The 13,044-nt window shown below is 39.0% G+C and overlaps 1 protein-coding gene across 1 annotated transcript in view; it reads right to left on the bottom strand.

Annotated features, from left to right (window-relative positions):
• The window catches only part of Cntnap5 (contactin associated protein family member 5), a 554,624-nt gene that overhangs the window by 289,569 nt on the left and 252,011 nt on the right, over positions 1–13,044 (bottom strand). The window contains exon 9 of the mRNA XM_050119741.1: positions 5,079–5,279. Within this exon, the coding sequence (XP_049975698.1) occupies positions 5,079–5,279 (201 nt within the window). The remainder of the gene's footprint in view (positions 1–5,078; positions 5,280–13,044) is intronic.

Genomic DNA, 13,044 nt, shown 5'->3' with positions numbered 1-13,044 from the left:
AGTGGGACAATGATATTTCTATTGTACACCATAATCTTGCAGATAAAAAGCTCAATTTCAAAAAATACTTTCTTCTTTTGAACTTGTTGGCCAGTAAAGCTCTATAAATACACAAATGGCACAGACTATTGCCAATCCAATTGGCTATCTTTTAGAAACTGATAGTAAGGCCCTATTGGATAAGAATAAATATCATCTGTCTAACCATCTGTGCACCTTGGAAGATTCAATACCAGTTGATCTGGTAAGACCGGCCCACTGCTACTCTAGCAGGAAGAACACCATGCAAGTAACCAACCACATTTTGGTGGATGTAAGTCCCTTGCCACAGGATCAAATCCATGCCTGGGAGCATTGTTGGGTAGTGGTCATGTGTCCTAGGAGAGAGCCTACATATATAATTAAAAACAATCTTTTCTCTTTTTACATGCCAAATCAAGTTCCCATTCCTTTCTTTTCTTCCTCTCCCCCTACCTTCCTCCCATCCCAGCCCCCATCAATTCCTCATAGAGGGCAAGGAGTCAACAAAATCTACCACATTGTTTTAAGATAAGACCAAAGCCCTCTCCACTATATCTAAGCAATCAAAGTATCCACCCAAAGAATTGATCTCCAAAAAGCCAGAACAAAGCAGTGGTAATAAATCTTCATCTTAGTGCCAGTGGCTCTACAGTCTGCCCTAGCCATACAACTGTCACCCACATTCAGAGGGCGTAGTTTGGTCTTATTCTGCTTGCCTCACTGCCAGGTCATAGTTGGTGGGCTCCCATTAGCTTAGGTAAACTGTTTCAGTAGGTATTTTCATCATGGTATTGATCTCTTTGATCATATTCTCACTCCTCCCACTTTTCAACTGGACCTTGGGATTTCAGCCCACTGCTCTACTGTCTATCTTTGCATCTAAGAGCCTTCTACTATTATTTTGCTACATGTACACAGTATTAAACTGTCTCCTGATGACTTCTTATTCCCATGGATTAATTCATCTCACAACCCCATTCAGAAAATCTTTTATTTTTAGGAATTGATGATTAACATAGACTCTCTACTAGCCAAGGTCATAGAATTCATGTCTGGGCAATATGCAGTTTTAAATGGAACATCTGTATCACAGGCCCTCCTCCAAAGGTTCAGAGATTACTACTATAGGAGAGGAAGACTGTAATATTCAAATTTAGCGAGTGAATAAAATGAAACAGTGTCCTCTGGATACCACGGAACAGCTGAAAATATGAACTCAGAGGTTATGACAGCATGCACGATAGCTGTGCAATCTAAAGCCAGACAAAAGTACCAGCATAAAGAAGGGAGGTAGGCATGAAGTTCTCACCCTAGTTGAGGAACTATTGGCAACTGGTACTGGCTGAAGAAAGAGTCAGTTTTCTCATAAGGTGTAACCCCTGAGAAGTCAACCATTTTGCAGTAGAAGGCCACAGCACCGTGAATATATGGGTAGAATGAGTTGAACTAGATGGGTACTAAAAAATTGAAACAAAGTTGGATGGGTACTGGGTGTGCATCTGGAGGGAATAGGAGGAGAGGGGGTAGACATGGGAAAAACTCATTGCATAGATTTTTTAATGAACAAATAATAGAAAGGAAATTCCCTTCAGCTTCTTCCTCATCATAGCATCCACTGTGCTCCTTTTTTATTGAGAAGCAAACTGGGAGCAGAGACACTGGTTAGTGGATGCCTGAGACAGATAGAGTACATTCTAAATTTCAGACTGCTTGTCTTTCTTTTATCCTATCATCCTAATGAATTTAAATTTTTATGTAAATTTAACGGGTGGTGAAGTTGAACTGTAGAAAGTAAGCAAGCTGGCACTAGTCAGGTAAGAACTAGATTGAGACATCACTTCCAGTCTGATCCCCCTCCCAAATCTAGTCTCTTCCTATACAAACCTAAACTCAAAGAACTTAAGACAATCTAGTTAAGAAGACAATGCATGCACACAAAGGAATAATAGGAACTGGAGAGTTAACTGGCTCAGCAGCAAACGTGCCCCAGTCTGATAGAGGTGATGAGTGCTATACACCCACATAGGGTAGCTCACCACAGCCTATAATTAACTGATGACAGGTTTATTAAGATAACTTCCAAGGGCACTATGGTCATGTGTGCACAGCACACACCCCCCCACCACATGTGCATGCATGCATACACAGATAAATAAATAAAGGAGATGACATAACCTAAGTGACATGACTGTCAGTCCTTGAGGAAAGACCCAAAGTAAGACTGGGAAAACTTCTATTTTTTTCACCTGAACACGAACATTGGAAAAGGACAAGAAAAATTAAAAGACAGGAGGGCAGTTCCTCGAGCCAGTCATCCTGAGAAGAGCTTAGGTGGTATGAGTTCATCCTAATCATCAGGGGACAGAGACCTACTCACAGAGACAGATAGTGAACCAAGTCTGTCGATGTGTGGGGAATGGAATGCAAGGAAAGGAACACAGAGAGGCAGCACTGATCTTATCAGCCTGACAAGCATGGCTGAATCCAGAAAGCAGTTCTGGAATTGATTTCACAGTGATGATCCTGAGTCATCAAAATAAGGGTCCCATTTTCTGTTCTGAATTCTGTGTTTAAGAAGGCAAGGAGGCATGTAATCCATTGGAAAAAGATTTCCATTTCAAATAGTTAAAATTTCTTTGAAAATATTTTCAGCGTTTAAAGGGATAAGTGACAGTTATCTGGAAAATTCACTTAGGTGGAACGGTATCTTCCCTTGAAGATTCTAGATTCGTCAGGCAGTGCGGTGTACTTAGTCAGGTGTCTCCCACCCATGCGTTACTGACATTTCTGTCTCTATTGTACCCCAGCCACTCTAAACATGCAAACACTAGCCACTGGATACTAAACTTCATGACAGGATGCGATACTCTACCTTGGACACCCGATACCCTTGTGGCCTTGAAAATGAATTAATGTTGGTGCTAATGAATGACTCCATATGCGCTGAGTGGCACATACCTTCCATCTCAACACTCAAGAAGAAGATAGATGTAGATTTCTATGAGTCCGGGTCTAATCTGTTCTATATACAGTGTTCTGTGCCAGCAACGGTAACATAGACTCTAGTATGTAAAACCGTCTATGCATTTTATGAAAAGGGAAATGGAAAAGCCTAGCTGAATGTCACTATTACCCTTTCTGCCTCCTGGTCCTCTAGGAGATGAGCAGGCATTTGTTCCATGCTCCTGTTACCCTCGGCCGTCCTTCTGTTACCACCATGCCTTCCCTGGCATGCTGGGCTTTAAACTATGAACAAAGGCAATCTCTCTTCTGGATACTTTGTTCAGTGTTACATCTCAATAGCAAGAGAGATAACTAGATTCACACATAATAACCAAATCATTCATTCACCATAAAAACAACAGAACTGGATGAACATAAAAGGAGTTAGCCATTGTGGTTTTTTTTTTTTTATCTTCTGAAATGAAGCCTCAGGGCTAGGGACGTCTCCCTTGGTAAAGTGAATTTCAAACATGCACAACAGCCCTGAACTTGAAGGCCAGTATTGCAGGGAAGAAAGCAAACACACTTCTGTATTCTCAGCACTCCAGAGGTGAAAGCAGGTTGACTAAAAATTTAAGGTATTTTCAGCTACATAGCAAGTTAAACGGAAATGAATGCTACTTGATAAACCCCATTTTAATTGCTGCTTAATTCATTAAAATAAAAATTAGTTTTTTCCCCAGCAATTTTGTCTACTTCCCTTAGCCAAGAGAATAACTGTGTCTTTTTCTTGGGTTCACCTTCTTATTTAGCTTCTTTAGGTTCACCAGGTATACACTCCATGACCTTTATTTATGGTTAGAAACCAATTATGCGTGGGTACATCCCATGTTCATCTTTTTGGGTCTGGGTTANGGGGTGGGGATAAGGGGGGACAGGGAGAGAAAAGTAAGAAGGGGAGGATTGGGGGAACTTGGGGAAACATGAAGATTGGGATAAAGGAAGGTTGGATAGGGGAGCAGGGAAGCACATATCTTAGTTGAAAGAGCCACCTTAGTGTTGGCAAGAGACTTGAACCTTGAGTGGCTCCCAGGAGCCCAAGGCGATGTCCCCAGTTAATCCCTTGGGAAGCTGAGGATAGGGAACCTGAACTGGCCCTATCCTATAGCAATACTGACGAATATCTTTCATATCACCATAGAACCTTCATCTGGTGATGGATGGAGATAGAGACAGAGACCCACACTGGAGCAGTAAAAAAAATAAAAATTAGTTTTCATATCTACTAAAATCTCTCTTCTTCAAGCAACAGAAATTTTGCGAACACAGAGTAGTCTCTGCCTGTCTTGCTGGCCTTATTGCTCAGTGCTTACTCCTTAGATATCCATTATTTTAGACATAACTTTTGTGTGTATGAACTGGGATACTTGATACCTCTGATGCCATCTTTCCTCTCCAACAGTGTTCAATTATCATCCTTTCCGTATCAAGCTCAAATGCCCTGTCTTCAAATGCATTTCTGACAACAATCTCCTCATCTCCTCAGCTGATGAGGGTGGGTATTATTACTATGACATCCTGAAGATGTAGAGATAAGTACAGACTCAACAGACATCCCTCAATGTCAAAGCCAAGATTGTGATCTTCTTTGAGTCACATCTTCTCCTGAAGCAGAACGAACAAATACGTTGCAGTCATTTCCTTGTCAAATACCCCTCTCTTTGGATGTCTTAGCTAGTACTTCTATTGTCATAAAACACCAATGATGAAAGAACTTGGGAAGGAAAGCTTAACGATTCTCAAGTGACACTCCATCACTGAGAGAAGTCAGGGCAGGAACCGGGAAACATGAACTGAAGGTTTGCTCCCTCCTGGCATTGTCAGGTTTATTTTTATTTATTGTTTTTCTTATATATCCCAGGACTATGTGCCCAGAGGTAGTACTATCCATAATTGCCTTGGCCCTACCATATCACTCACTAAGAGAATTATCATTTGAAGACATTTTTAAAATTGAGATTTGCACTTTTTCAACAACCCTAGCTTGTGCCAGGAAAAACATAGAGTATTGCCATGTGGGTTTCAGAGTACCGTAAAGAAGGGCAGAACCTTACCTGGTGTGTTAAGAAGGCGAGATCTCCTGCAGTGATATACCACCTCCTGTTCACAGTGCTCTGAGCCGTCAATAAGGGCCTCCAGCTGCTCCATACTGGCACCATAGTTTAAGGTCATGGAATAGGGCTTCTCAGGGTTGGAACCCTGTACCCGAGTCAGCTCTGTGCTGTTGTGCTGAACTGTTATCCAGATCTTGTCCTCTGCATAGACAACAATGTGAAGCAGGAGAAGTAAGAATGGAAGTTCAGAGAAAATGACATAAACAGTGGGTTACTCAAGGTACGATGAAATCTCCCCTGAAGCCTCTATACAAACAATGGTATCAAGGCATTCTATACTTTAAAGAAAGAGTCAAGAATTTTGGTTCTTATAGGGCTCTACCTCAAGTTAATATGGGGGCAAATAGTATTAGGGGTTATGTTTATGAGTCTTTATTCCATGGGCTTTACACTATATATTTAATGCAAATTATTCATTTAAAATTGACCAATACAATCTCTCTCCTTATCCCTAGGAAGACTGTTCAAAGACATTCTAAAGTATATCAAAGTCTACAAGTGCTCAGCTTTCTCACAGAAAATAGCATAGTCATATACCTACCATATACTCTAAATCATCCCAATGTTGCTTTTGATACCTGATAAAAGATAAATGCTGTGTAAACAGTAGTTATACTACATTGTATAGGAAATTTTGATAGGGGCAAAATATCTACGTAAGTTCAGAATAAACACGATATCAGGGGTAATTCCTTAAAGAACAATTAAATAGGTTGAAAACAATAACAACTATATATCATAAGCATATTTAAAACAACCCATCATTATCAGAGATGAAACAATGCTGTGTGGGCATAAGGACCTGAAAATTAAGCCTTGAAGTAACATTTTAAAAACCACTGGGGATAGCGACACAAGCTTGTAATTATAGTGCTAGTCGAGGACAGAGAGAAGATGACCCCTTGGTCTTATTGAATAGACAGCCTAGCCTCGTTAGAGAGCCTCAGGCCAATGAGAGTTTTTCTTAGGAACAAAAACAGGTTGGGAAAATGGCTCAGTTAAGAGAGTATACTGCTTTTACAGAAAATCCACATTAGTTATCTACAACTATCTCTGATGCATCTTAGGAGGGTCCAGTGCTCTCTTCTGGTTTCCACAGGCGTTTGCACCCACATGCACAGTTACCAGCCCCACTCCAAGCATAAATACACACATTCTTTTAATCTCCAATGGAAAAATCAGATGAATAACATCTATGGGATGACACCTGAGGTTCCCCCTGGCTTCTGAATATGTACAAACACACACATACATGCACAAACATGTATGATGACTGTTCTTGGTTGTCAACTTGATTCCATTTAAAATTAAGTAAAACCCAAGTATTTACACACATCTGTGAGGAATTTTTCTAGATTGACTCGTTTGAAGTGGGAATCTTTTGGTGTGGGATGATCCATCTTTAATCTGAGCCTTGCATTCTGGTGGCAGCCTATATAAGGGGCATGGAGATAAGAGAGCTTTGGCTTTTTACCTGCCTGGCCTCACTTCTGCTGAAAAGTCCATTTACTGGCATGAGAGTTAACTTCTTCAGGATTCTAGCATTTACTAAAAAAACAGTCAAGACATCCAGCCTCATGGACTGAACAACTTCTGTATTCTTGGATTTTTTTATATTGAAAATGTGCAGAGATGTGGCATTCTTTCAATAAGAATGAAAAAACAAGGTAAGGAGGGATGAAAGTTAGTGGAAAGAGAGGAATATGGCTTTAAAGACAGAGAGCTCTGTTCTTGAAAGCCATTTTATGCCAGTATGAAACTTAGGGCACTTCCCTTCGCTAAACTCAGGGTTTTAATCAATGACAGCATATGAGAACGAAACCAGGGCTTCAGTGGCCAGTACATACGCTGACAGCAGGGCTGCTAATGTGCAGAAAAGCTTTCAAAGCAGTTAAGACAGTCTACCTGCCATACAGAGGTCCCATGTTCCATTCTAGCCCCACGTTAGATGGCTCATAAACACCTCTATTGCTCCAGTTCTAGGGGATACAGTGCCCCTCTCTCCACTCTGAGGAAACTCTACTCACAAGTGAACATACACACTCACACATAGACACATAGGGACAGAAATAAGAAATTAGAGTAGCAGGGACTATGTGGAATGTCTGTAGGATATTGTTGTGCTAACTTGGGTGGAAGCACTTACTGCATCTTGGCATGGAAATTGATTCTGAACATCCTCACATCAAAGCAGAGGAGGAAACAGGAAGACTTGAAAAGCATTTCCCATCTGCGATTCTTACCCACATAATTGCAACACTATTCTTCATAGATTCAAAGGGCAGAACAGGAATTGAGCAGAGCAATCCTGTGGTTGCTTCCCTCTTCCACCCTCTTAGTATTACAAATGGGGAAACAAAGGCCCATAAGGAAAAGCAATAACCCACAGCATTTCTACTAGAGAACACTGACAGGAAAGCATGCTGAAGGCAAACTGTTATTATAAGATTAGAGCCGTTGGTGTGGTTTCACTAAAAATAAATAAAGGGGGAAAGACCTCGCTGTGTGGCCATCCTGTGCTAAATTTTTCCACCAATTCTTTCTGCCATCTGGGAAAAGTTATTTCATCTCCTCACACCTCAGTCTCAGTATATTAGAAGACAAAAGTAATGGTTTGGTTTTAACCCTTTCCTTAGTAATAGCCATTATACCATGTACTTGCATTATGCTGAGTGACTGTGAATCATCCTAGGAACAGTTTCCCTAACCAGGTAATTGATAAGCATAGTATCTCCAGAAAAACATTGAAATAGGACTGTATTCTTCTGTAAATTCTAGTGAAAAAAAACTAATTATATTGAATATTTATTCCTAAAATAAAAATAACATAAACCCATAGTGCTACGGAAGTTACCCGGTTGCCCATTTTGTTAACAGATTCACCTGAAACTCCAAAAATGATTTTAATGTCTGATTTGGTTATAGTTTCTATTACTGAGATGAAACATTGCTACCAAAAAGCAACTTGTGGATAAAAGGGTTTGCTTTGCTTATACTTCCGAATCACTGTTCACCATCAATGGAAGTCAGGTCAGGAACTCAAACGAGGCAGGGACCTGGAGTCAGGAGATGATTTGAGGCTGTGGAGGAGTGCTACTTAATGACTTGCTCCATATGTCTTCCTCAGCCTGCTTTGTTATAGAATCCAGGACCAAAAACCCAGGGTTGGTAACATCCATAATGAGCACGGTCCTTTTCCATCAATCACTAATTAAGAAATTGCCCTACAGGCTTACTTATAGACCAGTCTTATGGAGATCGTTTCTCAAATCTCTCCTCTGATCAGAGGCACTCTTTTCCAATGACTCTAGCATGTGTCAAGTTGACATGAAACTATCCAGTACAATGACAATATACACAAAGGTGATAAAGATAGCAAAAAGATTCAATGAAAAGATGCTATAGAATGAAAAATAAAAATGGACAGCTTTGAAATGGACATAATATTTATAAGAAGGTTGATGTTTATTTCTAAGGTATATTAATGTAGCCCCAATGCTTCTTTTCCCATGCTAGGTAATATTTCAGACATTATGGAATAATTTTAAAGATATGACAGATATAATAAAACATCAAAGAATGAAGACCATGGAGAGAAATGATTACTCGAAAACTATGGTGCTTAGTCTAGTTTTGTTTCAAAGACTTCCTAACAATTACTCATTCTCACTTCCATCTATCTATCTATCATATATTTAGCAATGTTTTATAATTTATCTACTATCTACCAATTTTCAGTGATCTATTATTGATCTGTATGTCTAATATCATTCATCCATCTTTTTGTCTGTTATCTATCTATCTATCTATCTATCTATCTATCTATCTATCTATCTCCTACCTATCAACCTATCATCTATCAGCACTTAACTTGTCTCCATTTTCCATGTTCCAACCTGGTTATAAAAGTAGTCCAAATATCATCACTCAATCATTGGTTTGACGTTTCTTTCTATATTAGATGTACATTTTCAACTTTACATATTTATGTGACTGTTTATTCATTTAATTACTTTAGTGCAATCATGTTCTGTCTTTGGCCAAAATGGAGATGGAAGCTGTATCAGAGCTGTATGTTCATTTTAAATATGCTCATGTTGCCAATTCTGCCTCTAGATCTTGAATGGTAAGTAAATTTGAAATAATTAAATTTAATACTTGGCACTTTTGAGATGTATAATGTACAGAGGATAAAATAGAACTATTGATGGCTCCACATTGCTCCTATAACATAGTTAATAGGCATCACAAGTTTAGCTTTAAGCATAGTGTTAGGATAAAGATTGGACATGAGGACATATAACCCATACACCTGGTTTTCCTTGTGGGATACTTACATCACAGGATTCACTCTAAGTAGCCTTGTGCACATACAAACTAGGTGACATTGTTACTTAGGTTGACTCCTCTGTGGACTACCCCATTACTTTAATTAAAATGGACCTGTGAAGCTGATGCTTGATTGCATCAATGGGGCAGAGAAAATTCTTGTGTGGATTTTGGAGTCAGAGTTTTGGTATACGTGTGCGATACCAAGTAGTTATTGTCAACATGACAGAAACCACAATCATCTATGAGGTAAACTGGGCATATCTCTGCTGAAATTTCTAGATTAGACTAGTTGAGGAATAAAAGCCCATTTTTAAGGAAGCAGCAATATTCCATAGGTTAGAATCCTGAACTGCACAAAAAGGAGGAGGTTAGCTGAGCACCAGCATTCATCCCTATCTTTCTGCTTCCCTACCTCAGAAGCAGGGTTACCAGAAGTCTCAAGCCCCCTCTTCCTGCTCTCCTACTACAGATGCAATGTTACCAGGTGTCTCAAGAGAGGTCTCCCTGCTAACCTACTACAAATTCACCATGGGCAGCAGTCTTAAGCCCCAATGCCATGCATTCCCCACGATGGATTATATCTTTCCATTGTCAGTCAAACATATGTTTCTTTCCTAAAGTTGCTTTGGTTAAACATATCATTTACTATAGAAGCATGCAAGTGATTAAAACAGCATATCTGTTCAATACTTTCTATGAAAGGGCCCTGGACAGATCATTACAACTATAAAGCCATTATAACAACATTTCAACAGTGATATCTCATGATATTACTGGCATTAATATTACTCTTTGCCCCCCACGATGGTGTCATTATATTTTGAAGTTATGTATTATCAGTGTACATAACATGCTACATGACAATCAAATGAGTGCCTAATATTTATGTTCCAGGCATGTACAATTGCTGCTAATAGGCTGCATGCCTTCCAGGGTAATTGTCAATAAAACCCATCACAGTGGTAAGAGGTTGGGCACTCCCACATTAGACCATTCTACAATATCAGAAAGTGAACCAGAATGTCATTCCTTAGAGTTGAGGGTGCAAAGATTATTCTTCAAATGAGCTTACAAGGCATGAAAGATTGATTATAACATCATTGCTGCTATGCAGGACCAATTATTCCCACCTTCCCCAGTGTTAATCACACTGTAATAACCTCATATATCTTTATTTTCTCTCTCCTGATTATCTTGAAATTCCTCTAGAGAATTTGTACTTTACAATTTGCTAACATTTTGCTGCTTCTACTTGTTTTATCCAGTTGAGTTTCTTCTATTACTTTGACTGTGCAGTACTGCACAATCACATTATTCAAGACAGAGCTTCATCCTTATCAGTCTTCTAAGGTGAGTCTGTATGGACTTACGGAGGCCATGACTTTGTCTAATTGAGGTGTACAATGGATATATATCATAGTATGTGCTTGTAACCTAAAAACTTGGGTGTGTTGGATTCCTGGAGATTAATGGCCTGGAAACTTAGCAAATGTGGTGAGTTCCAGGATGTGGAAAAAGAAAAAGGTGAGAAATGACACCTAAATTTGTTCTGTGGCTTCTACATGTATGCATACATTTGAATACATATATTTACCTAGACAGTCATAACCATGCACTTATATACAAAAGCAAACATAAAGCAATAATCTTATAGTTAAACCATTTAAGTATTAACTTGCATAAGATACCATTCAGCCTAATGACATGGTATGAGAAATAAGGATCCCTGTGTCTTGGTCCACACCAGGGATTCCACTATTTTTATGTATATAGTATTTACAAATTTTGCCCTTCAAGCAATCTGCATGATGAGCTTCTAAAGTATCATTCACAGTTGTCACCATATAGAATTATGTGAACCAGAAAGGCATTCAACTGTTTTCCCACAGAGTTATGAAATTTTCTAGGATATACACAATATTATGCCTTTGTGTCCAAGGGTATGATGAGTAATTGGATGTCAACGATACTCATGACAAAATGCATTTTCCAACTTTTCTAAACCTGGGGAGAAAGTTGTTGTGGTTGTTTGAGTGGGAATGGCCCCCATAGGCTCATATGTTAGAATACTTGGTCCTCAGTTGGTAGAATACTTTGGGAAGGATTAGAAGGTATGGATTTTGTGAAGGAGGTATGTCAAAGGGATGGGCTATGAGGTGTCAAAATTTTCCACCATGCCCAGTGAATTACCTGTTTATTGCTGGCAATTTTGAGATGTGAAATCTCAGCTGTTTCTTTACCATGGTTTTGCCATGGTTTTGGACTCTAAACCTCAAAAATTGTTAAGTCCAATCAAATGCTTTATTTTGTAAGTTGCCTTGATCATGTGTTTTTTTATTACAGCAACAGAAAAGTAACTGACAGAGAAAGAAATCAGAACCAGGAAGTGGGCTGTTGTTCTGGCAGGGTTGGCTGTGATTATTATTATTATTTTTTTTTAGGAATGTGGAGAAAGTGGATACTACAGGATGTAAGGTGGGAGCTAAGGCTTAAGTTGGAGAGAGAGAGAGAGAGAGAGAGAGAGAGAGAGAGAGAGAGAGCACATTGGAGTAAAAGAAAGGATGTCCTCAGGGCAGGACCTCATACAGACAGGCTTCCAATTTGTGAAAGAAAAAAAAAAAGGCCTAAGTTGTTTTCTGCTCCTAAAAAGCAATAAGAGCAGATGTTTCAATTGTTATTCAGTGGGATCATGCTCCAACTCAATTTGTCAATGAAACTTAGTAGTAGCATTCATATGTCTTGTTTTAGTGTTATGAAAGATAAAGGAGCAAAAGTGTTCTGGATCCATCCTCCATTGTTAAAAAAGACCCACCTAGGGCAATGTGTTTCAGAGAAGTCCATGCATACAGTCTGGGAATGAACAAGTGGCCCAAAGAAGCTATTCTGAAAGGTGAGAAATGTTGCAAGGAGCCACTTTTTGGTTCCTGGCTGCTCAACCCCAAATAATCACACAGAAGCTATATTATTTAAATCACTGCTTGGCCCATTAGCTCTAGTGATGGAGGAAAGACATTGGTTAATTATAATAAAGAAACTGCCTCGGCCCTCATAGGACAGAAAATTAGGTAGGCGGAGTAGACAGAAGAGAATTCTGGGAGAAAGAAGCTGAGTCAGAGAGTCGCCATGATTCTCCTGCTCCAGACAGACACAGGTTATATCATGAACAACCTAATTAACAACGCCCCTATTCAGCAGGAAGCAGTTTGGAGAGAGAAAACTACGCCCATGTTCCCAAATATTGTTTATAAATGTTCTTTTACATTTAAAGGGGGATATGATATAGATATGAATAATTTGCATTGGTATGGATTTTATGGTCAATTTTGTTATATGTATATGTATTTTTGATCTTGGTTAAGGTATCGTAATTGTGTAGTTCATTTAAAATGTAATGTATAATTAGGAAATATAGGTTGTTAATGGATAATCATTGATAATAGTTAAGCTTGTAGTCATGTTAGATTTTCTAGATATATAGAGATATATTTCAGTTAGATAGGCATTCTTCATATCTCTCAAAGGCTGCAGAATATGGCATTTAAATGTTTTAATAACTTAGGGCTTTTCATGACAA

The sequence above is a fragment of the Alexandromys fortis genome, unplaced genomic scaffold (genome assembly GCF_014885135.2).
Source record: "Alexandromys fortis isolate MF-2015 unplaced genomic scaffold, M_Fortis_MF-2015_v1.1 scaffold_96, whole genome shotgun sequence".
Lineage (NCBI taxonomy): Eukaryota > Metazoa > Chordata > Mammalia > Rodentia > Cricetidae > Alexandromys > Alexandromys fortis.
Note: the sequence above shows the minus strand (reverse complement) of the source record. Positions and strands in the feature narration are given on the sequence as shown.